This window comes from Muntiacus reevesi, chromosome 8, assembly GCF_963930625.1.
Source record: "Muntiacus reevesi chromosome 8, mMunRee1.1, whole genome shotgun sequence".
Taxonomy (NCBI): domain Eukaryota; kingdom Metazoa; phylum Chordata; class Mammalia; order Artiodactyla; family Cervidae; genus Muntiacus; species Muntiacus reevesi.
The window spans coordinates 58,576,130-58,600,544 of NC_089256.1; the positions used below are offsets into that span (position 1 = coordinate 58,576,130).

The following is a 24,415-nucleotide window of genomic DNA, read 5'->3' on the forward strand; positions in this document are numbered from 1 at the left end:
TTTGGGGAGCATGTAGGACCACAGAGCTCATTTCCCGGTGATTGCACAACTTTGTTGAGCAAATCAGAGCAGACTTTCATAAACGAGGAGGAAAAAACCCACCAGTCACCTCTGTTATTCCCGTGTGACTTTCCCAAAGCCATTTATGAAGGTCACTGCATGTGACAACAGGGCCACAGTAGGTACAGTGTGCAGACACCTTGTGTAAAATTTCTCTGCAGGGTAACTAGCTGCAGAGGAGCAAACTTCCCACAGTCATATTGAGGCCTGGAGAACCCATGCACCGGGACATCATGGGTGCTGGGGGTCCCACATCAGGATATTGGTGCAACTAAATATAAAACATGGCCATCCTTTCTGTGGTCTGTGGTCAAGCCAGGCTCTCTCTCCACTCACTTGCATTACTTCTAGAAAGGAAAATGCTCCCCGAGGGTGGAGGAGACAGAGGAGAAGCACAAGAAGAGATGAGTTGGGTGAAGCCCTGCATCCCCAGTCCTTGCTTCTGGTTTGATGGCTGTGGGTGTCCTTCACTGCCAAGTCTCAGCCACCTGTCTGAGAAAGACCAATTATTCCGGGAAGGGTGTTTTAAGAGTAGGCTAAAGATGAGGGCTAGTCCCTAGGAGATGTTTACCCTCAAGTCTTATCCCCCTCCCCCATAAAAAAGATGTTTGATTTCTTTGTCGTTGATAGGGTCTCTAGCTCAGCAATTCAGTCTCCCCAAGAGTCCTTGGAAAAGAGGAGTCAGTGTGGACTGATTGGTGGCAGAGTGGCAAGAACATGACACTTGATCCTGAACTTGAGTCCAGTCTAGCCCTGCTCCTTCATTGCTCTGTGATCCTGAGCAAGTCAGGGTCATATAACCTTTCTGAGCTTCAGTTTCCTCCTCTGTAAAATATAGAATACTATCTTCACTTGTTTTTTAAAGAAGTGAATGTTAATATAATACGTGCACAGCACCTGTTAATTAGTTCTTACAAATTATAAATACATTTAGAGTAGGATGGTTAAAAATCCATGACTTATGGAAGTGGTCTCAGGTGCATGGTGATGGTATGTGTGTGGTGTGGTGTGTAGGAAAAAAGCTAAGGGTGAAAGAGACTTGGGTAAATTCCTAGGCTGAGAAGGAGTGGTAAAGAAGGAGACGTGGGTTTGATCTCTGGGTTGGGGAGATCCCCTGGAGAAGGAAATGGCAACTCATTCTAGTGTTTCCACCTTGGAAATCTAGTGAACAGAGGAACCTGGTGGGCTACAATCCATGGGGTTGCAAATGGTCAGATATGACTCAACAACTAAAAACAAAAACACATGAGATGACGGATGTTAACTAAACTTATTGTGATGATTATTGTGATTACTGTGATTATTATTCACAGTTATGTAAATCAAATCATCATGCTATACACCTAAAATTTATACAGTGATGTGTGTCAGTTATTTCTTAATAAAACTGACAAAAGAATTAAAAACACAGGACTTGGCAGTGTATGGGCATGTGTGTGTGTTCAACCACACAGTTGTGTCCACTCTTTGTTTTTAATTTTTTTAGTTGTGTCCATTCTTGCAACACCATGGACTATAACCTGACAGGTGCCTCTGTCCATGAGATTTTCCAGGCAAGAATACTGGAGTGGGTTACCATTTCCTCCTAACGTGATTTTCCCAGCCCACAGACTGCACCCATGTCTCCTGTATCTCGTCTCCTGCATTACAGGCAGATTCTTTACCATTGTGCCACCTACAGGAAATAAACAGCAAAGGATGTGACTTTGGAGGAGGTTGATCTGGATTGTAATCCCAGCCCCACAATTTACATACTGTAAGATCCTAAAAAAGTAATTAAACTTCTTTGGGCCTCATCTTTCTTCCTTAAAAAATAGTAATCACGGAAGCCCATTTTCCTTTCCTCCTTGAGATACAGCTAGGTTTCATTTCCTGAAGCCACAGTGATGATACTGGTATTCAGTACTAGTGTTTAATAACTAGTATCATGCAAACACTGACCAAGCAGACCAGATAAAACTCATCAGAAGACTCACCAGCCAAAGACAATTACTGGGACACTCCACTGAATGCCAGCCCTGCAGAATCACATTTCTCCATGAAAGCACGGACACAGTGCTGGCAGCTTGATTAGAGAGTGGAGAAAGGTGAAATCCAGGAAGACCAAAAAAAAAAAAAAAAACAAAAACATAGCTTAATAACTCTCAGAAGCATTTGAGCAGTATTTTATAATTTATTAAGTCCTTTCACAAACATTGCTTGAATTATTAAAAGTTTCCTGGAAAACAGTATTGAATCCTCTCAATTCATTTCAATTAAATGCATTCATAATATGCAACCAGTTGATACAGGTAAATAAAGGAGTAAGAAAGGATTCTTACTTTAGGGATTTTACATTGTGCTAGAGGTTTGGACAATATACCATTGATTGCTTCTTTTCTAGATGTTTTTTGTTGCATGTTAGCTAAAAAGTATGTGAATGTTTAACTTTTGCTATAATTAGTAAATTGTGGGGCTGGGATTGGAACCAGATCAACAACCTTCAAAGTCACACTCTTTCTTATTGGTTATGTAACTATATGGGCTTCCCAGGTGGCTCAGTGGGTAAAGTGGGTATCTCCTGCAGGAGATACAGGAGACATAAGTTTGATCCCTGGGTTGGGAAGATTTCTGTGGAGGAGGGCATGGCAACCCACTCCAGTATTCTTGCCTGGAGAAGCCCATGGACAGAGGAGCCTGGCGGGCTACAGTCCATGGAGTTACAAAGAGTCGGACACGACTGAAGCAACCGAGCGTGCGTCCACGCATGCACCTGTATATACAGGCAAGTCCTGTTGTAACCGGACCCTTCGGGGCCTTCCTGGGACAGAACCCCACCCCGTGCCCTCTGCCTGCCTCTTGTTTGTAAAAAGTTTCAGTCTTCTAAACCTTCCCTGAATTCCAAAGAGCAGATTCATACAATTACTAACTAGGGAAGTGCGGTAGTACAGGAACAAAGGAAAAGCAAGCCCAATATAATCTTAAACCATGACTTTTATTTTAAACTGATACCTTGATTTATGACCCCAGATTGTCCTGTGGCTTTAACCAACTGGCTTCAAGAGGGCTGAAAATATATAACACTGGGGAGGTGGAGCGGGGCGGTGCGGGGAGTCAGTTAAGAGCTGAAACTCCTGATCCATCACAGAGGCCCTGAGAAATAAAATGCCTCAACCATTGCTATTACTCTCTCCTAGAGAGTAGTTGAGGGATCACAAGACATTGATTGACTGATTTGCTTTGCAGGAACCCATAGATTAATCGCAATCACCGAGAACACATCCTGTCACAAGACAGGGCCAGGGTATCTGCAACTGCTACTGCTGCTGCTGCTAAGTCGCTTCAGTCGTGTCCGACTCTGTGCGACCCCAGAGACGGCAGCCCACCAGGCTCCCCCGTCCCTTGGATTCTCCGGGCAAGAACGCTGGAGTGGGTTGCCATTGCCTTCTCCAATGCATGAAAGTGAAAAGTGAAAGTGAAGTCGCTCAGTCGTGTCCGACCCCATGAACTACAAGCTAACAGGCTCCTCCGTCCATGGGATTTTCTAGGCAAGAGTACTGGAGTGGGGTGCCATTGCCTTCTCCGATCTGCAACTGAGACATCCTGAAATCACAAAGATCCCTTCTCCTTTACCTTTTGTCCCTTTCAGAACCTTGTGCCCCGGTCAGTCAGCAAGATAAATTGAATTTGACACAAGTCTAGCTCTCCCATCATCCATGTTGGTGCCTCTTCAACCAACAAACCTTTCTTTGATTCAAACTCTTTCTTTTTTGGCCTTACAGGATGTCAGGCACACAAATAGGTTCAATAACACTCTGGGCGGGAGGGCGAGGGGGCAGGAGGAGGGTTGCTTTTGCTCTTTAATATTTACTTTTATTTATTTATTTGACTCATCGAGTCTTAATTGTGGCATGCAGGACCTTCTGTCTTCTTTGCAGTATGTAGGATCTGTAGCTACAGCATGCAAACTCTTAGTTGCGGCATGTGATCTCTAGTTCCCTGACCAGGGATCGAACACGGATCACTTGCACTGGGAACGTGGAGTCTCAGCCACTGGACCACCAGTGAAGTCACTCGACAACACTGTGAAAGAGTGAATTTCTCTTTCTTCCCAGCCTAAGAACTTAGACTCTTTCACCCTTAGCTTTTTTCCCTACCCCTGACCACCACCCCCCCTCTGCCCCCCAGCCTCACCATTAGAATCTACCTCCTTCTGCCAAACCCACACACCTAGAACTGTTCATTAAGTCAGGTGGAGAGAATCTGAAATCTTGTTGTTGTCGTTCAGTCTTTAAGTCATGTCCCACTCTTTGCAACCCCATGGACTGCAGCACGTCAGGCTTCCCTGACCTTCACTATCTCCTTCTGATCTTAGCCTGTGTCTGAATACTTGATATTTTCCCTGGTGGTTCAGCAGTAAAGAATCGACCTTCAGTGTTGGAGAGGTGGGTTCAATCCCTGGGTTGGGAAGATACCCTGGAAAAGGAAATGGCAACCCACTCCAGTATTCTCACCTAGAGAATTCCATGAACGGAGGAACCTGGAGGGTTACAGTTCATGGGGTCGCAAAGAGTCAGGCATGACTTAGCAGCTAAACAACAAAAACAAAATACTTGAGACTTGATGTGGGAAGAAGGAAAAAGAAAGAGGATTTGAGTGTGAAAAAGGAATCTTTTGGCAGCGAAAATAAATAAAGTGAAAAGAAGCTCCTATCTGAGACTACTCTGGGGAGAAGATAGGAAAAGGACAGCAGGGGGTATCTCGGCCCTGCTTTCTAGAAACATAGCCTGGAGGCTGCAGGATCTCAGGGAGAGAGCCATGTGACCATATGGAAGGACCTCTTGGCAGTCATTCCATTAACTGTCTTACAGAGACTCCTGTATTGCCAGTTTGATACAGAAAAAAGCAGGTAAACTAGACCTAAAAATCATGTGAACAGAGTAGTAAGCCTTCCTCAGCAGGGGGACCTGGTGGACCAGTGGTGAAGAATCAGACCTCCTTCTCATGCCTACCACACAAACACCTTGGCACTATGAGAGTAAAACCCTAGAATTGCTTTGTGTAGGGAGTAACAGAAAGTCCAAGAAGGCCTGAGGTTAAATTTCCCATTAGCTCAGTTAGGATGGCAACTTAAAATGGAAATTAATCTATTTCAAAAATAAAGTTGTATTTTTTGTGCACCTGAATTTATGGTCATGATTCATGCTTGCAGCCTTTTAAAAAAAAAAAAAAAAAAAAAACAATTTATAGCATGAGCTTTGTTTCCTTAATAATTGAATTGAGAATTTGTTTTCCCAAAAGGAAATTTAGGGGACTGGATAACAAGTGGAAGAGAATTTGGGTCACTTTTATAAGAGTAATCCTTTTAGTGACAGTAAATTCCCTCTTGGTAGATCCAGCCTCAGCATAAGCACCAGCAGAGGAAAGATGCCAGAATTAAAGGAGTTTAATCCAAGAAAGAAAGAAATTTTGAGGATCAGAGATTTGCCTCAAGTGATATAGTAGCCAGTGACGGACTTAACTTCCAATCTGTAGCACTGATGTCTTTCCTCTCCTTTCCTTTTGTCTGTCTATTCTTATGCCATTTCCTCCCCTACCCACATTTTGCCCTATCTTGAGTATGAAAATAAGGTTATAATAACTTGCAATTTTGCATTACTGGTCACATTTTTATTTCTATTTCTCATTCAGGACATGATTCATTTTTCCCCATCAAGGAAATCAGATTTTATTTTGGCAATGTATATGCAAAAAACTTTGAGATATGTAGAAATTCAATGTTGAATGTCCCAGGACATGATTCAGAGGCTGACTCGGGGAAGGCCTGAATCTCTGGTTGTAGGGGATTATTGTGGTTTGGCAATGAGAAGATGGGAAAATTGGCTTCTGGAAGAGGGAGAACTTCACCTTTCTTTAGTGAAGGAAGTCTGTGAATATATCTAATTGGTCTCCAGTGGAAGCGAAAGTGTCCGTCACAAGGACCTCTTTCTTTGGAGTGCCTAGGTGGTGGGCCACGGCCTCGGCGATGGTGGTCTTGGGGACCTTGGCTATGTGGTGGTGGGTCACAGGGTCCATGGTCATAGAAATCATGGGGATGATGTCCATGGGGGTGGTGTCCATGAGGATGATGTCCATGGGGGTGGTGTCCATGGGGATGATGTCCATGGGGGTGGTGTCCATGGGGATGATGTCCATGGGGGTGGTGTCCATGGGGATGATGTCCATGGGGGTGGTGTCCATGGGGATGATGTCCATGGGGGTGGTGTCCATGGGGGTGGTGCTCATCAGAACTAGAGTTATGAGGGGGCCTGTGGTTCCACTTGGGGCCAAAGGGAGGGTGAGGACATCTTAACCCTGGAGGGGGAAATGGTAGAGGAACCCTTGCTTGAAATGGTAGACTATCTGAGTGATTTTTGTGTTCTGGAGGAGGCGGGCATCTAAAGTTATGTGACTCATGGGGATGACCATGATCTTTAGATCCTCTGGGCTTAAATGGAGGCCTTCCAGCAGGAAAATGCTCATGCTCACCAGGGTGGAAGGGACGGCCCAAATGATGTTGCACACCACTGAAGTTTCTATGCTCCTGATGATAGAAACAGAAGAGTGGATATCATCATGTAACACAAAAAGAAGCTAAATGTTTAATTTAATTTATGTCAATGGCATCTAGATTTTTAGATTCCACAACTATTTTTAAAATTAGGGTATCAAAAAAGGATTTCTCAAATTCTTCTCTAGCCAACTCACATTCAAAATACAAACAAACAAAATCAAATTACAAACAAAACTGTCATTTACCACCATCATTATTTCACAATAGAAATATTTTAATAATTAAATAACATTTGATTATTTTAACATTTTTGTTATTTTCTGACTCTTGTCAGAGTCGGAAACTTAATCTCAGGGTAAAGGGTAGTACTTTAGATGAAATAAATGTTATATTGTGAAAACACTCCTTATTATTATTCTTCCCATCTCAATATAAACTGATGAAATTATACTATAAAATGATCCTTATCTACAGATCAACCTTTGGAAAATTAATGCCTTATAATTTATATTCTCAATGAGAGTCAGGTTTTATGGTACAAACATCTCCTACTCCTAAAGAATGATCACCTACCTCTCTGTACTTTTCCTTGTTCAGATTTTAATTTTTAAGAAATCTGTGAAGCCATGTTCATGGTGACAAGCCTGCCCCCTCCATTGGGGTGGTGCTGGTACATGGGCACTTGGATTATGCTCAGGTTTGTTTGTTTTTTGATATAAAAAACACTGTGAAGAATATCTTGGTATCAAATAAAAACTTTCTGGGACATATGTAAAATACTGTTTTGAGTCTTAGTCCATATACCTCTTTATAGTAGATTTTAGCCTCATTCATTTTTAAGGTTCTATGCCTAATATTGAAAGCTAGAAATTGTCAGCACTGGAGTCCTGACTACAAGAGCCACTTTCAATTCATTAGAGGTTGGTTGAATTAATCATGATTTTACTTTTCCGGCAAATCTTACCCTTCTCAATTCTTGGGGGGAAAAATCCATATTTTTGGTGTCACCTCAGCAATTTGTGCTGTCCCAATTGTACTTTCCCTGTTCTCTCTGTGTTTCTCCTCCTTGTCATCCCTACTCCCTCATCCACCATCTCTTTCTCCCTCTTCCGTCTCTGTCTGTCTCTCTCTCACACACACACACAATACACATCAACAACCATAAGAACAACATATGCTGTGTGTGTGAAAACATCACCTAGTTTGGCACTGATCATGACAAAGGCTACTGAAGCAACGCACCTTAAGGTTGAATACTTCACAGTTTGTGACAATGTTTTTCGGGGTTTCCAAGTCAGAGGCTTCCACATCATAGAATAAATCTGCTCTGCAGAATCCAAAGATCTGTAAAGAAGAGATAAACCTGTTAGGGTGTGTGTGTTTGAGTGTGTATGCGCAGGTGGTAGGAAGGTATCCAGCTTTGTTGTGAACTCCCAGACATTTGGGAAAGGAAAAGAGGCTTTAGAAAAATCAGGGTTGTTGTTGTTTAGTCATTAAGTTGTGTCCTGAGGAGGGTAAGATATTCCAGAAAATAAGGAGATCTTCATGCAGATACCTGAGTATCAAAGGATAAGTGACTAGGGGAACAATCCCTTTGATTAAGCATCAGGAAGACTGGATTCTAACCTCAGCTTGGTTGTGAACATCAGGCAGGACCCTTTGCTGAGCCTCAGTTACCTCTTTGTCACAGGGAGTCACTGTGAGGTGGAAATGAGGTGACGTGAGTGACAGCACTGTTGGGTGTCAGTTCTTATTACAAGCTAGTTATTTGTTTTACTTAAGTGTTTAATCCTAGTGGGTGAAAAAAAATCCAGTGCTAAGTGTAGGTAAAGAACATGTAAAATTTATAATATATGTGATACTCTCATGATTCACTTAACTGCTCTGTGCCTTAGTTTCTCCATCTGTAAATCAGGAATAAAAATAGTATCTACTTCGTAGGGCAGCAGTGAATTAATAAGGCAACATATGTAAAGCACTTAGAAGGATGCCTGGCACATAGTAAGTGGTTTCTGAATGTTACCTAGCATTTCACAGACACTGATTGTACTCACATGAGAGTGTCTGGGAAAGTGGTGACTGGAACAGTTCCTCACAGAGAAGTCCAGGAAGTAACCGGTACCTTCCCCTCCTCTCTAGAACAAATTGCATCCAAGCAGTTTCAAGAACATAAAAAGTTAAAAAAAAAAAAAAAAAAAAAAAGCGGTAGATGCTTACTTTCCAACATACTATAAAGTACTATGAGGATTCAAAATCTCCAATATGCACCATTTTTCTGATGGTCTCTGCCTTTAAAAAATTTATCACATAAATGATAAGGTGAATACTATTTCATTGAAAGTTTCAATTAATGCATATAATTAAGGGTAGTGTGAAAAATCAACCTTTGTGCCTCCCATTCTCAGAGATATCACTATCATCCACTTGATGGATTTTTCCTTCAAGCCTTTTCCTAAATATGTTGCCCATATACACATATATCTAATTTTTTAACATAAATGGGTTCATAGTCTTAAGTATTGTTCTGTAACCTATTTTTTCCATTAGCACTATACCTTGAAACTCTTTCCAGTGCATAAACATTCAAAATGTTGTTTTCATTAATTGGGGTGTATTCATTCCATTGTTTGCATGCACCATAATCTATTTAACTGCATTTACAAAATGCATGACCGACATCAACTAGCTGCTGTGCAAGGCTAGCTTGGACGGGAAGCACTGAGGCCCAGGACTGGGAGGCAGAACTGTTTCACTCCAGCCACACCACTAGGAGTGGTAAGAGGGGTGCTGAGTCTCTGGTTTCCATCATAATACAGGAGATTAGGATCAAATGATTTTAATGACTCACGTAAGTTTTATTATTCGCTTCTGTTTTTCCCTCTTCCTTGTTTGGGTTTTTCCTTTTCTCTGTTCAATATTCACACACATATACCCACAACCCCAAAAGCCAAAGAACTGAAGGAGGGAGCTTCAATTTAAAAGGCCCCAAATTAAAAGGTCAACTGAGGGCAGCAAAGAGGCTCAGGGCTGCCAAGCTCACACTTGCTGCGTTGGACCCTGGGCCCTCAATGCTAACTAAACATTAGAGGAGTCTCACCGCTCTTATAGCCCTCTTCACTTTGTCCACTCTGAAAGGAGCAAAGTCACTGTTCTCCCTTTTGTATTTCTCCAGGGCTTTGTCAGCTTGTTTTCTGTAGAGCTCAGTATCCTCAAAGAAATCGAAGAGCACTGGGCTGTCTATTGTATTGGCCAGTGCCGAAGAGACTGGAGAAAAAAATTGGCAGTTTTGCGGTTACTGAGTTGGAAGCAGTAATGTCAACGTTGGGACTTGATACATGTAATCGTGATGGCAAAAATAACAATAGCTTCCATTTTACAGATGGAAACTGAGGGTCGGAGGGTAACTTGTCCAAGATCAAGTCAGTCAATCAGTGGCAGAGCTAAACTTAAACCCAGATCCTTCTAATGCTCAAGTCTCTGTTGTGACCCCTATTCATGACTATCCATCACTCATAAAGTGCTAATATTTTAATGAACTCTTCCCTGTCTCTGCCAAGGAGAGAGGCATCATTAACACAAAATTTTGCCCAGAGAGAGAAGATGCAGCTCAATCTTTCTTTATGGCAACCTTGTGAGGGAGTTGCTTGACTATCGAATTTTTATATATTGAACCATGTTAAGATTAATTATTTTAAAAGACATTCTGTGATCATTCTTTAGAAAAGGTGAATTTAAAAGGTGTGTAATTTAGAGTCAGCCCCAGTAGAATAGGGTCATGTCTTTGCCACACTTTGGCTCTATTCCCCAGGCTGGGTCATTGAATCTCCTTGAGGCTTATTTTGTATCTAAAATAAAAAGTATCACAATCTTTACTTCATAGTCTTGTGAGATTAAACAAGTTAATATATGTATAACTGCTTTGTGAACATATGTAACTTTCAGTTGTTGAAGTCAATACTTGAACGCTAAGTACTTTGCAAAGTGTACTACACAGGCTATCTATTTAATTCTGGGAAGAACCTGAAGGGTTAATATTATTGTTATCCTCATTTTACAAAGGAGGAAAGCTTGAAGAAGTAACTTGCCCTTAAGACCATAAAAGTAGTAAGTGTTGAGGTTGGGGTTCAAAGTCAAATCAGACCCCAGAGCCTATGTTCTCTAAAATGATGTCATACAGCCCTTTATAAATGTCTGTTTTTAGATGTTGAATTTCTATAAAAGAAGATGTGCCAGTAATAGGGAAAAACCTCTCTTTTCTTCTCAAAAGAGCAAGTAATAATTGCATCCACAAGGGCAAGAACCATTTCTGATACATACTTCGTAGACTTCTATGATGAATACCACTGTTTGATTGAATTTTGTATGAACCTAGAATTAATTAGCATTTTAACAGACAATCATACCAGAACTTGTGGTGCAGTTAAAGTCATTCACTCTAAGATCTTCAGATCCAGCCAGATGTGTTATAGCGATTACCTTACATTGTCCAATCACCTGTAAGAAAGAGACGTTTATTTTATCACCTACTTCTTTCCTTAGGTTGACCCGAGGGAACAAAACATGAGGCAGCATGCTCCTACTATCCATTTGAAATTATTGTGCTTCCTCTCACCATACCCTCTCTCAAAAACCTGTATTTTCTTAGCATAGTTCTGTGAGCTGGATATGCTACAAGCATCCAAAGCCCTCATGAAAACCACAGAGAAAGTGTTGAAAGAGATCATGGCCATATCCCAAACATTTTCAAGGGAAAAAAAAGCTAAAACTGCTGGTATGTAGTCATCTTATTTTCTGGAACTGAAATCTTATATCTTTGCTGATTTATCTTTGCATCTTCCTCTGTGGCAGAGAGCCTGGGCTCTGAGAACCCATGTACAATATGCAGAACAAGACTCTATTCCTCATGGTGACTGTAACTAATCCCTTTGGCCATTTCTGTTAGGGAGACCAGTATTCACCGTTACAGGTTCAGAGGATCTTAGACATTAGGTGATTTGCCCAAGGTCTCACAGCTGGTCATGCTATGACATGGGACCATAAGCCCTACTGACTTTTCCTGAACTGGTTTCCCGGTGTGGCGCTCAAGAAACTATTACTCGAAGTCAACATAGTCCTTATAAGCCATGAGGCAGAAGTTTTGTTCTTATTGTCTTACTGTGTAAGCCCAGGTGTGCAACCACCCTGGGCAAGAAGATATTTCTGCTTCTATCTATTGATAGAAGTCAGGAATGCTAAGAGGAGAGGAATGGTACCCGGTTTACTTACTACTTCAGATGGACGACGAGAAACATCTGGCTCACAGTCATCCCAGTGCTTCCTGGATAGGACTGGACAGTCAGATTCTTTCACATCCAAGACTAAATAGTAGACAGTTGTGGATTCCTGGGGAATGTCAAGAAAGCAATGGCTGGGTGGTATGTGGAAACCCAGAGTTTTCCAATAAAAATAAGCTCTTTATTTCTTAAATAGAATTCCTGTCATTCTACTCCTCTCTACAAGTCAATCTACAAGTCATTGCAGGTGCCCTACCTTTATATCATTTGATCTGTTTATTTAATAAAAAGCATCAGAGAGTTTTTAACTGGTCATAATGTTGCTTCTGCCCATGAATTTTAAAGAGCAGTCACAAAAAGGCAGTAGTGTTGGTTTGGGTGGAAGTATTGAAGGTACAAGACTAGAATATAAGCGATGACAGCCATATTATGGCCTCCATTCTATATGTGCAGTTGTGTCCTCTCATCCTGTTCTGGTCCTGAACTTGGGCTTCTTCTTCTTCTTCTTCTTTTTTAAATAGATTGACTCTTTTATTTTTCCTTTGGCAGCATGTGGGATGCTAATTCCCTGACCAGGGATCAAACCTGTTCCCCTTACAGTGGAAACTCGGAGTCCTAACCACTGGACCATCAGGGGAATCCCAGATTTCTTGTCTTGATTTCAACTTGCCCTAAGCTCAATTCACTCTCTTCTCTTACAAACTAGCTCTGTCCCTCTACCTCCTTTGTCTAATCAGAGATGCCATTATTTATTTCCTTAGTCTTTGGCTTAAGGAATGTCTCTCTTCCAAGATGACGGCTGTTCTAAAACCCACAGAGAACCTCTGGAACCCCTCTGCCTTTGTCTGTTTCTCCATACCTTCTTTCCAGATTCCCTACACACACAGAGGTGGTATACCAGGAGTTCTCCTAGAAGGCCATTATCCAAGCTATTATGTTATTCAAATACTGCTCATTCTTCAGGATCCAAATGAAGCCTTCTCCCATCCATGATAATTGATCTTCTATTTGATCCCTCCAGCATTTATTTCACTCACTTGGTCCCCTGAGTGTGTCCCATCTTACCCAGTTCATCTATGTGTGTATGAGAGCTGATGATTATTTCCTTGAGAGCAAGGCCCATAGCTTATTATAATTTTTCTCTTATAGCACTTAGCCATTGATTGGGCTCTGCCTAAGTGCTTATAAGTATTTAGAGGCTGATCAAGGACATAATGACTGTGCTTAGTAGCTTCAGTCATGTCCAGCTCTTTGTGACCGCATGGACTATAGCCCAACAGGTTCCTCTATCATGGGATTTTCCAGGCAAGAATACTGGAGTGGGTTGACATGCCCTCCTCCAGGGGATCTTCCCGACCCAGAGATCAAACCCACGTGCCCTGTGTCTCCTGCATTGGCATGAGGGTTCTTTACCATCAGTGCCACCTGGGAAGTCCAGGACATACTAGTAACAAATATTAATTCAAAGGATAAAAGAACAGTTAGGGCAGCCCTGAGGGCTTCCCAGGTAGCACAGCGGTAAAGAATCTGCCTGCCAATACAGGAGACACAAGAGACACGGGTTCTATTCCTGGGTGATGAAGATCCCTTGGAGGAGGAAATGGCAACCCACTCCAGTATTCTTGCTTGGGAAGTCCCGTGGACAGAGGGGCCTGGCGAGCTACAGTCCACAGGGTCGAAAAGAGTCAGACGTGACTGAACGCAGTACAGCACAGAGCAGCCCAGAAATGAAACCGACAACCCTGAACAAAACCAATCCACTGTGCAAAGTGGCAGGTTTAGGAGCTAGCGTCTCCTTTGGCCCTGGTCCATCACCGCCCCATTCAGCTCTGCCATGGGAGGCTCCTCACCACTTTGTCCAAATGGGCATCAGCGACCCGCAGCAGCTGGAAAAGGTAGCCATCCCACCGTCCTTTATTGATCAGGTCCAGAGCTTTTGCAGCCACAGGCTCAACGGCATCGCAGCCTGTGGGATTCACAACACAAGAACACTGCTGTGTGATCAGAAGGATGGACAGCAGTGCTGCAGTGAGTACCTTCATCTTGTTAAAATGTGAAAAGCATCCCTTGCTCTGGGTCACCACAGCAGAGAAGTTTACACAAATTTTCTAAAATGCACACACAAGTGATTATGCAAGATTTTATACATTTTTGTTATGTAACTGGGGATGTTCACCTTGACCCCTGGTTCAGATATCTGTCAACACTCTGTAAATGATTAGTGGGCCCTGGGGACAGAAAGTTGAAACATGCCATGTTTAAAACATGCCTCGTTTTGAGGCTAATACCCTCAAAACCACGTGTCCCAACGTGGGGAAGACAGTGAGATGTTTTATAGTAATTGTTCAGGGAGGCTGTGATCAGTTTATGGTCATTCTTCTAATGGGTTCAAGGTAAGGTAAGTAGGAGTCAGCATCATCAGCCTTCAGGCCTGACAGGTCTGGGGTCTGTGTATTTGGAGGCAGCATACCATCATTAATTGTTAACTTCTCCCACCTGGAGTGGGTTTCAGTATCTGCAAAACAGCTTAAAGGTATTGTTGTATGTAATTGTTGAAGAGGAAACAGGACCTAGGCCCAGGCTACTCTTGACTATTTCTCCCTGGTCTTGAACCCCGGTCCGTGCTAAGTCACTTCAGTCATGTCTGACTCTATGTGATCCCATGGACCACAGCCCGCCAGGCTCCCCTGTCCATGGGATTCTCTAGGCAAGGATACTGGAGTGGGTTGCCATTTCCTCCTCCAGGGGATCTCCCCCACCCAGTGATCAAATCCACACCTCTTTCTTACATCTCCTGCGTTGGCAAGCAGGTTCTTTACCACTACCACCACCTGGGAATCCCCTCCCTTTTCAAATTAACAACTGCTTGAATTGAAAGTCAGGGAAGGTCATGGAGGCTAAATGAAGGCTGTTCCCTGTAATCAAAGAAATGGGGGACACAGAAAACTTTGTGCCCGGAGCCTCACAGGATCCTGCTCATTATCACCTGGGAAAAAGTTGGGAGCACACTCATGTCATTCCAGTTCTCTGTGACCCTTAAAGTATGCTAAAGAGTATTAGTTCATGTGGAAGAGGAAGGTGGTGAAGGTAGCAGTCAAGTCATTTGATGCCCTTCCCAGAGATAGGGTTAGAGGGCATATACCATTGGGTGAGGGACCCAGCACTGGGGGTTAGGGTTGAGATTAAGCTAATCCCCCATCTGCACCCTTCCTGAAAAAACAGTATGACTGCACAGATCCCTCATCCAGTAGAGCCCAGCAGCATCAGGAAGGATGAGGAGAAGTCAGCCCAGGTTGCCTCCCCACAACTAGTGTCTTACAGCACCTGCCTTCCTCCCCAGTCTGCTTGAAGTGTCAGAGTCTACGGCCATAGTTCTCAGCCTTGAATTCATATTGGAGTCACCCAAGGAGCTTTTCAACATCCTTATGTCCAAGCCTTCTCCCAGAGCAATTAAACCAGGGGCTTTCGGGGTGGACCCATGTGTTGGTAGTTTTCCCAATGTGCAGTCAAGGCTGAGAACTGGTTGGGCTTTGGACACAACCCAAGGGAAGGGAAAGAATTTGAAGAGAGAAGCCATGGGGAAGGTGTATGGAATGAGACCTCACTTCCCAGAGTCGTAGTCTGATGTAGTGAGTGTTAAAAGGGGAATGAATCCGTTTTGAATTATACTTGAGATTGTACCTTTAATATTAGTAACACTAGCTTTTAAATATCCAAAACAGATGGCTTCAGTGTAATTTAGAATGACAGGAATTGTATGCAAACTGGCCAAGGTGTTACTCAGCGGCTCCAACCCAGGGAGGGAAGGGAAGGTCATTGATTAGAGCACAACTGTATTATGTTTCAATGGAGAACAGGTTGAACTCCTTAATTAGGCTTTTCTAGTCATGAACCATTAGAGAAATACAAATCAAAACCATGTTGAAATACCATTTACACCCATTTAGAATGGCTATGTGGAGAAGGCAATGGCAACACACTCCAGTACTCTTGCCTGGAAAATCCCGTGGGCGGGAGAGCCTGGTGGGCTACAGTCCATGGGGTCGCTAAGAGTCGGATACGACTGAGCGACTTCACTTTCACTTTTCACTTTCATGCATTGGAGAAGGAAATGGCAACCCACTCCAGTGCTCTTGCCTGGAGAATCCCAGGGACAGGGGAGCTTGGTGGGCTGCTGTCTATGGGGTTGCACAGAGTCGGACACGACTGAAGCGACTTAGCAGCAGCAGGATTACTACACCTGCTGTATTGGCCGCACCCAATACTGAGTGCCCTGGGTGAGTCAAATGCTGGTGGAGGGAAAGAGATGGGAACACTGAAGGGATGGAAGAGGGCACTTGAGAGTCAGCTTCTCCTGAACACTGTTGTGAAAGGACTGATGCTGAAGCTGAAACTCCAATACTTTGACCACCTGGTAAGAAGAACTGACTCATTTGAAGAGACCCTGATGCTGGGAAGGCTTGAAGGCAGGAGGAGAAGGGGACGATGGAGGATGAGAAGGTCGGATGGCCTCACCAACTCGATGGGCATGAGTTTGAGTAAACTCCTGGAGTTGGTGATGGACAGGGAGGCCTGGCGTGCTGCAGTCCATGGGGTCGCAAACAGTCGGACACCACTGAGTGACTGAACTGAACTGAACTGTTGTGTTAAGACCTAGGGGTGGTCATGAGAGCCATGCTTTCTCTTCTCTTTGCTTTATTTTTTGGCCCTGCCATGTGGTGTATGGGCTGTTAGTTCCCTGACCAGAGATCCAAACTATGCTCCCTGCATTTGAAGCACAGAGTCCCAAGCCCCAGACCATCAGGGAAGTCCCTTCCACCTGCTTTATCGAACCTTAAAGACAAATAGTGTACTAGCGATGTGTTATGTTTCTTGCTAGACCCTGACTGAAATAGGGTCAAAGACACCAACTGATACCCCGACTGAGTCATTTTTCTATCTTAAAGGAGGCAGATGAGGATAATAGTGTGTGAATGTTGTCTATTGCTCTTAAGCAAATTATACCAAGGCATATGAACCTCTTTTGGGAAACAGCTCCCGGGAAGGAGGAGAATAGTCATATCTGCAAATTCCCTGTAGTATAAGTTTGCTAGGGCTTCCAGAACAAAGTACCACAGACTGGGTGGCTTAAACAATAGAAGTAATTTCTTTCATAATTCTAGAGACTAAGAAGTCCAAGATCAAGGTGTCAGAGGACTTAGCAGCAGCAGCAGCACGGCTTGAAGACTGTTCAGACACGTAAGAAAAAAAATCCACCTTCAAGTGGAAGGTTTTGCAGACAATATCTGACCAATACGTGGTGCTGAAATGATTGTGGAATAAAGGAAGAGTGAAGTGCTGATGAATCCCAGTCTCTTGATATCCTTTAATTTTCATATTATTTGATCAGAAGAATCACACTATGCTTTTGTAAAAAATTAACAGAAATCTCAACTACATAGAGTTGGGAAACCAGAACGGGGAGCATTCATGCCCTGTGACAGTGGCAGAGCCCAACAAACAAGAAGAGAGACTTCTGTCCTGGCAATGGCCCAGCCAATGGAAAGTCACGGGCTCTGTTTACTACCGCGCTTCAACTTTCTTTTCCTCTTTATAAGTTTTCCTTCCCTTGCTGTATGGGGAGTTCTCTGCAGCTCTCTGAGTTTACAAACCCTAAATTGCAGTTTTCTGCTGATCCCAAATAAATCCATCTTCCCTGGAGAGGTAGCTAGCAGTGTATTTGTTTCAGGCCAACATTTTGGTGGCCTGTACAAGGCCCAGAGAAGATGCCCAGCAGCTCCAGGGTTGGTGAGCAAACAGGTGTGGTATCCACAGTCGAACCAATTGTTGTTCATGGTTTTTCCTGCCCAGGAGTTTGAAGGTATAGCTTTCTCCTGGATTTGAGCTTATACCTTCTTTGCTTTGTTCAGTTCAGTCACTCAATTGTGTCCAACTCTTTGCAACCCCATGGATTGCAGCATGCCAGGCCTCCCTGTCCATCACCAACTCCTGGAATTTACCCAAACTCATGTCCATTGAGTCGGTGAGGTCATCCAACCATCTCATCCTCTGTCGTCCCCTTCTCCTCCTGCCTTCAATCTTTTCCAGCATGAGGGTCTTTTCCAATGAGTCAGTTCTTCACATCAGGTGGCCAAAGTACTGGAGTTTTAGCTTCAATATCAGTTCTTCCAATGAATACTCAGGACTGATCTCCCTTAGGATGGACTGGCTGGATCTCCTTGTAATCCAAAGCTCCAGGCTTCATTCATCTATTTAAAGGTTCCCTCTTTCTGGTTAAGGCCTTATTCTGCATGTGAAGTTGGCACTTCTGCCTAATTTGAGATCAGGCTGTTTCACTGAATGTGGCTAACCTTCACCTATTCCCTTTGGAACAAAGGCTGCTTCTCCTGAAGCTGGATATCCTTTGACTCATTCCTTGGGGAACAGGGGATTTTTTTCTGAATCAGTGCGGAGTTTTTCAGCCTTTGACATATTCCTTTGGAAGCACTGTCTTCTGGAGACTGGCTTTAAAAAGCCCTACAGTCTGGATCCTTCAGACTTTCAAGGTGTCTCAGTGGTAAAGCATCTGCCTGCCAATGCAAAAAGATGCAGGAGATGTGGTTTGATTCCTGCATGGGGAAGATCTCCTGCAGGAAGAAACGGCAACCCTCTCCAATATTCTTGCCTGGAAAATCCCATGGACAGAGGAGCCTGTCAGGCTACAGTCCATGGGGTCACAAAGAGTCGGACACGACCAAGCATACACACACACACACACACACACACACACACACACAGATACATATACTGGATCCTTTAGAACCAAGCTATCTCCTTAAGACTGGCTGGGATCAGCCTGCTAGCTGTTTGAGCTGTTTGTGCTATAAGATATTCGAGCTGTTTGAAATTGTTCTTTACTGTAGAGGAAAAACTCTAAGAAATGGGATCCCAGTTATATAAGTATTTTTCAAGGTGCCCCCCATTACAGAGAGTCCTGCTGATTTTATGTCTAAATACCTTCCTCATATTCATTTCTTTTTTTTTTTTTTTCATAATGTTAAGATTTTATTTACAAAGCTTCTTCATTGTACAGAAAGTAAAAATGCTGTTACAATCTTGGTGTAACTGGTAGCCACGGACAGTTGACTCACCAATTACAGTTATCCACGCTATAGCAAGTCTTACACAAAAATCTAACAACGCTTACAATTTTGTTGGGGTGAAGTCCCCAAGCTTGGTGGTGGATTTCCAAAAGGGACTAAATGGAGGAAGGTGGAATGTCACAGGAACTATTCTTTGGCTCGTTGGGTGGGTGGGTGTCCTGGGGTTTGCATCACAGCTACCTTTTTTTTTTTTTTCTTAAAAAAAAAAAAAAACAAAACAGCTACCAAATGCATGTCAGCAGTCCAACCAATACTGAACAGTTCTTTTTTTTGCAGGTTACTGGGGTCTTATTAATCATCTTCTTCTTCATCATCTGTTTCTCTCTTCCTCTTTTCACCTTTCCCACTTTCTTCCTCTTCTTCATCTTCGTCTTCATCCTCATCCTCATCATCTTCATCAACTTCTCCATCTTGTCCAAATTTTTCTTCCTCCCCACTGACTTCATCTTCATCCTCCTCCCCTTCTACATCTTCATCTTCATCGTCCTCCTCTTCATCATCAAACTCTTCTTCCTCGCCGTCTTCATCCTCCTCCTTATCCTCATCTTCTCCTTCCTCATCATCCTTTTCTTCATCCACACCATCCACCTCAGCATCTGAATCTGGGGCTTCACAATCCTCTCAGTCATAGCCATCCAGATAGGTCAGCTGGGGCAGGAGCTTGAAGACACTCTCTCCGTAGTCATTCAGGTTAGTAACCTCACAGTTAAACAGATTCAGGCTCTTCAGACATTCCAACTTTTTCAAAGGTTCCAGGGTGCTGATATCTTTCAGTTTATTTCCACTTAAGTTTAGATGTGTAAGATTTGGAAGTTTTTCTGCTAACATATCCAGGCCGCCACAGATTCTGTTGTCACTGAGCTCAAGCTATTTGTTGCCTAAATTTCATTTCAGTTTTCGAAGCTTCAACTTCTTAGGTAGTTTGGGAAGATTTGAAACTGAAATCAAGCCTACATTTATTAAACTGAGGAACTCTAAGTTCACAAATTCAGCTGTTAAGCCCTCAATTTTCCCATCATTTGATTTGCAATTGTCCAGGACAAGTTCTTGAACCCGAAGAGGGGGTTTGGCAGCGGCGCGAGGGCTGCCTCCCCCTCCCCCGCGAGGGCTGCAGGAAGCTGCTCTAGGTCTCGAGGAGGACCAGGGAAAGAGAAGAAAGACGGTCCTTAAAAGGCCCACCCGCCGCGGCAGGCCAGCGCTGGCCTCGGTCGACGGCCTGTAGCACGTGTAGGGCAGAGGCCTCCCGGCCCGCGAGCCCGGCCGAAACCCGCCCGGACCCCCTAGACGCCCGACTCGGGCAGAGGCCCTCATATTCATTTCTAACTAAGTAAATGGATTGACCAAGGCAATTTAGAATTCAGTGGCCCTTGTGGTGGACTTTTGAAATTCACAAATTTAATTTCCTTAAAATCAAACTGTACTACAGTAGGTAAAAAATTTCCAGAACTGAGTGGTATGCTAATTTCACTCATTATTTTGAGACTTCTTAACTGTTATCAGGAGTCTGAAATTGTCTCTACAAAAGATTAACTGAGGCAAACAAGTGATGGAAGAAAGATAAAAGGGCTCCCAAAGTCTGAGGCTCTTCTTCCTTGGTTTCTTTGTCCCAGGCTTTGACTCTGGCATCACATTCTTCTTTCTTTTCTATGATGCCTGTGCCCCCAATATATCTTCCAATCCCTCAGACAAGTTCTCCCACCAAGCTTTCTTTTCTCTGAAACTCCCCCTACTCCCTTACCAGCTTGGCTTCTCTGACTTTTATCAGCTAATTCATATGCTCATTGGTGAAGACCAGGTCCAGTATTGAATGAAAACCACTAACTCGGGAAGTCCTGAAAAGTCTCTAGAATTACAACTGGGAGTCCAGTCCACTAATTTACTATAACATATGATCAGGCTCAGGCAATCTCTAAGCAACCTCAGTAAGAAATTCCTAGGGCTTTTCGAAAGTCTGTTGATGGGAACGAAATCCAGGCTTGCAAGCAAAACTCTGATGAACCGGTTCATGAATATCACAGTAGACTTCAGATTCTGGTCTTCTATACGAAGTTGATTCCACCTAGGTAGCTTATAACTCTATGTTTATTAATGGGTTGAACCAGGATCTTTCTCTTCTAAAAGAAGGATCAGGATAGAAGGCAACTATGTCTGCTCAGATTTAGTGAATCTGGCAAATCAGCTTTCTCATTCTCTAGATGAGTCACCTCCAAGGAAAACAGCCAAAATCTTAATATTCAACTCCAACAAATGAAGGCACCTATATGAAATGAAAAACTTCCTGGCTTCCTCTACGATTGCAAAGGACCAGGACTTTGGAAAAGAGATTGTTACAAATTTAACTGCTTTAGGTACCCTCAGCCCTCTAATCAGCCTTTCCAGCATCCTCCTGATTGTCGATGATGAAGCTCCGAAGAACTATAGGAGCTCTTCCCAATAACCCCTCTTAAATGCCTTAGAAAAACATTTTTCTGGATTGGGAATGAATCTTTTCCAGCCCTAAATGACACTAGAGCCATACTATTTTTGTTCTTAATATATATGTTTTATTGAAGTATGTAGTTGACTTACACTAGAGCCATACTCTTTGTTGTTGTTATTCAGTTGCTAATTCATGTCCGAATCTTTGCAACCCCATGGACTGTAACATGCCAGACTCTACTGTCCTTTACTACCTCCTGGACTTTGCTCAGACTCATGTCCATTGAGTCGGTGATGCTATCTAACCATCTCATCCTCTGTCACCCACTTCTCCTCCTGTCCTGAATCTTTTCCAGCATCAAAGTCTTTTAAAATGAGTTGGCTTTTTTCATCAGGTGACCAAAGTACTGGAGCTTCAGCATCAGTCCTTCCAATGAGTTTCTGGGGTTGATTTCCTTTAGAATATGTTCTTTGTACTCAACCCAAAGCTAATAGATAGACCTTGCCTTGAAGCACTAAAACAGTTCAGACAGTGGGACACTCCAGTGAGCCTCAAGAGGTTCCTGCGTCTGAACTCATTCCCTTTTGTTTAGGCCTTTTGAGAGATATCCACACTTTTCCCCTTAGTTTCTCTCAGTCATTTTAGCTGCTCAGTCGAGTCTGACTCTTTGCGACCCCATGAACTGCAGCACTCCAGGCTTCCCTGTCCTCTGCTCTCATTAATTTATTAGAGACTTCTTAGAGAAAGATACTGGAATGTCTTTCTCCAAAAAGAGGGACATAATTCTAGAAAACTGACAGTCATCATCAAAGTGACCCATGAGGTGAATTAAATGATCTTTTGATCTTTTATTTGTTCCATCTCTGACAGTAGTAGAGCAGATTCTGGAAACACTGATCATTTGTCTCTATTGAATCAGCTACCACTTTTTTATGGGCTCAATCCACAGCATACTTCCCATGAAGATTCAAGTAGATTCCTCAAAACTTCTTCCCAGAATTAATCAGTACCCTATTTGTAAAGAAACCCTTCAAGGCATAAAGCCCATAATAGAAGATTACAAGGCCCAAGGCCTCGTTTTCCCTTGTACATTAATAGCTCCTGCATACTTCCCATATTACTGGTGAGAAAATCTAAGGACCAAGTGTTGAGATTTGTCTAGGACCTCTGAGTAATAAGCAACATTGTTATCCCTCATACCTTGCTAACATCCATTATCACCGGAAGTAAATTTTTTTTTTTACTGTAATTGATTTATGCAGTGCATTCTTCAGTATTCCAGTTAATGAAGCTAGCCAGTACCTTTTTGTCTTTACTTGGGAAGAAAAAAGTTCTCCTGGAAAGCAATGCCTCAAGGTCATACTGACAGTCCTTCTGAAGGCTGATCTGAAATATTCTTTCTTTCTTTTGTTTTTTGGCCGCACCATGGGCTTGTGAGATCTCAATTCCCTGACCAGGGATTGAGTCCTTGCCCTTGGCAGTGAAAGTGCAGAGTCTTACGTACGTAACCAGTGACTGCCAGGGGTTTCTCTGGACTGAAGGCTGATCTGGATGATGTAAAGTTCCTTAGGGGTTTTACTTTGTTGCAACAAAGTAAAAGTAAAAAGTGGATCCTTTGCTTCTTTGCTGTCTTTCTCAAGTCTTCTCATAGGAAGACAGCATCTACTTGCTAAAACTTTTAGCCTTAAAGGGACTTAAGGTTGTCAAAGAAAAATTGTAGCTTGTCTAAACCCAGGTTTGATATTTAGAGCATGTGATAACAGAACAAGGTCTGTACTGAGATCCAGATAAGACCTCACAGTGTCCTAAATCCCATCAGACCTAAAACTAAGCACAGCTGTGAGGTTTTCTCAGGCTAGTTGGTTATTAATGAGATTAGATTCCAAATTTCTTTCTTATGGCCAAACCTCTATGTTTTACTCAACAATAAAGGCTGCAGTTTTGTGGGAAGAAATGGCAACACAGTCTTCGAGGCCTTAAAGGAGAGTCTGATGAACTCTCACCTGACTTTGGGCATCCCAGTGATCAGATTCCCCTTTTCCTTTTTGTATGTGAAGAGGAAGGGAATGCCTTAGGGTACTCACCAAATACACAGGGGCCACCATCAACTCACAGGGTATTATGGCCAGCAACTGGATCCTGTGACAGAGGGATGCCTCCCTTGCCTTAGAGCTATTACAGTCACTGCACTTTTGGTTAAGACCACTGAGAAAATTGTCGTGGGATACTTGTTAACTATTTTTGTACTTCATACAATTAGAAGCCTCCTGAACTCTTATCATGTTCAACATTTCTCAGCCAGTCACCTCACCTGTTATGAAGTCCTTTTGTTAACTGTTGCTCACATAACTCTTTTATGTTGTGATAGCCTTAACCTGGCTGCGGTTCTGCCCTCCATCACTGACAAAGTTCTTCAGGACTGCTTAACGCTGATAAACTTGATCCCTTTAATGATCTATAGGAAATTCTATTGGGTAACACTAGTTTCTTGTGGTTTGCTGATGGATTTTATTTAAAGGTGACAATGGCAAATATTGTGTTGGGAATACCTTTTGATCTCCTTTTCAGGAGGGTGAAGCAGCATCTTTACCTAAGGCTACTTTGGCCCAACAGGCTGAATTATATGCTCATATACAGGCTTGTTCTTAAGCCATGGACAAAACTGCCATTCTTTATACTGATAGTAGCTATGCTTTCAGAGTAGCTCATAATTTTAGAGTGCCATGGGGGAAAATGTGTGTTCCTTACTTCTCTGGAAATAAAATTTTTAAATGGCTCCTATGTTTAGGAATTATTAAAAGGACTGCTTTGACCTATTGCTTTAGCTATTATTAAGATCCCCAGGGCATTCTAAACTTGACTTTCTGGGAAGTAAGGGAAATTCACCTTTCTGAGATTTTTGCACAGAGTGTTGCCTTTAAAGGGACCCACAGCAGCCAAACCCCTGTCATGTTCCAAAGGGATATTTCTCAAGTGATAATTAGAAAAA

General features: G+C 42.9%; 1 protein-coding gene and 1 pseudogene across 1 annotated transcript; both read right to left on the reverse strand.

Moving 5' to 3' along the window:
* Nucleotides 1-5,767: 5,767 nt before the first annotated feature.
* HRG (histidine rich glycoprotein) lies at nt 5,768-13,907 on the reverse strand. The gene is made up of 7 exons (XM_065942093.1): nt 13,716-13,907; nt 11,858-11,974; nt 10,996-11,086; nt 9,690-9,856; nt 8,647-8,727; nt 7,835-7,936; nt 5,768-6,622 (listed from the first exon to the last, which is right to left on the reverse strand). The coding sequence occupies exons 1-7, from the start codon at nt 13,905-13,907 to the stop codon at nt 5,768-5,770; spliced, it is 1,605 nt and encodes a 534-aa protein (XP_065798165.1).
* A 5,163-nt stretch (nt 13,908-19,070) lies between these two features.
* Nucleotides 19,071-19,874, reverse strand: LOC136173270 (acidic leucine-rich nuclear phosphoprotein 32 family member B pseudogene; annotated as a pseudogene).
* Between the last annotated feature and the right edge of the window lie 4,541 nt (nt 19,875-24,415).

What these genes read in the sequence shown, in the direction of transcription:
- HRG (XM_065942093.1), bottom strand. Translation starts at nt 13,907, where the DNA reads ATGAAGGTACTCACTGCAGCACTGCTGTCCATCCTTCTGATCACACAG. An exon ending in TAACTGCACCACAAGTTCTG is followed by an intron (nt 9,857 to 10,995) that starts GTATGATTGTCT and finishes TTTTTTCTCCAG; the next exon opens with TCTCTTCGGCACTGGCCAAT. An exon ending in ACTTTCCCAGACACTCTCAT is followed by an intron (nt 7,937 to 8,646) that starts GTGAGTACAATC and finishes TCTTCTTTACAG; the next exon opens with ATCTTTGGATTCTGCAGAGC.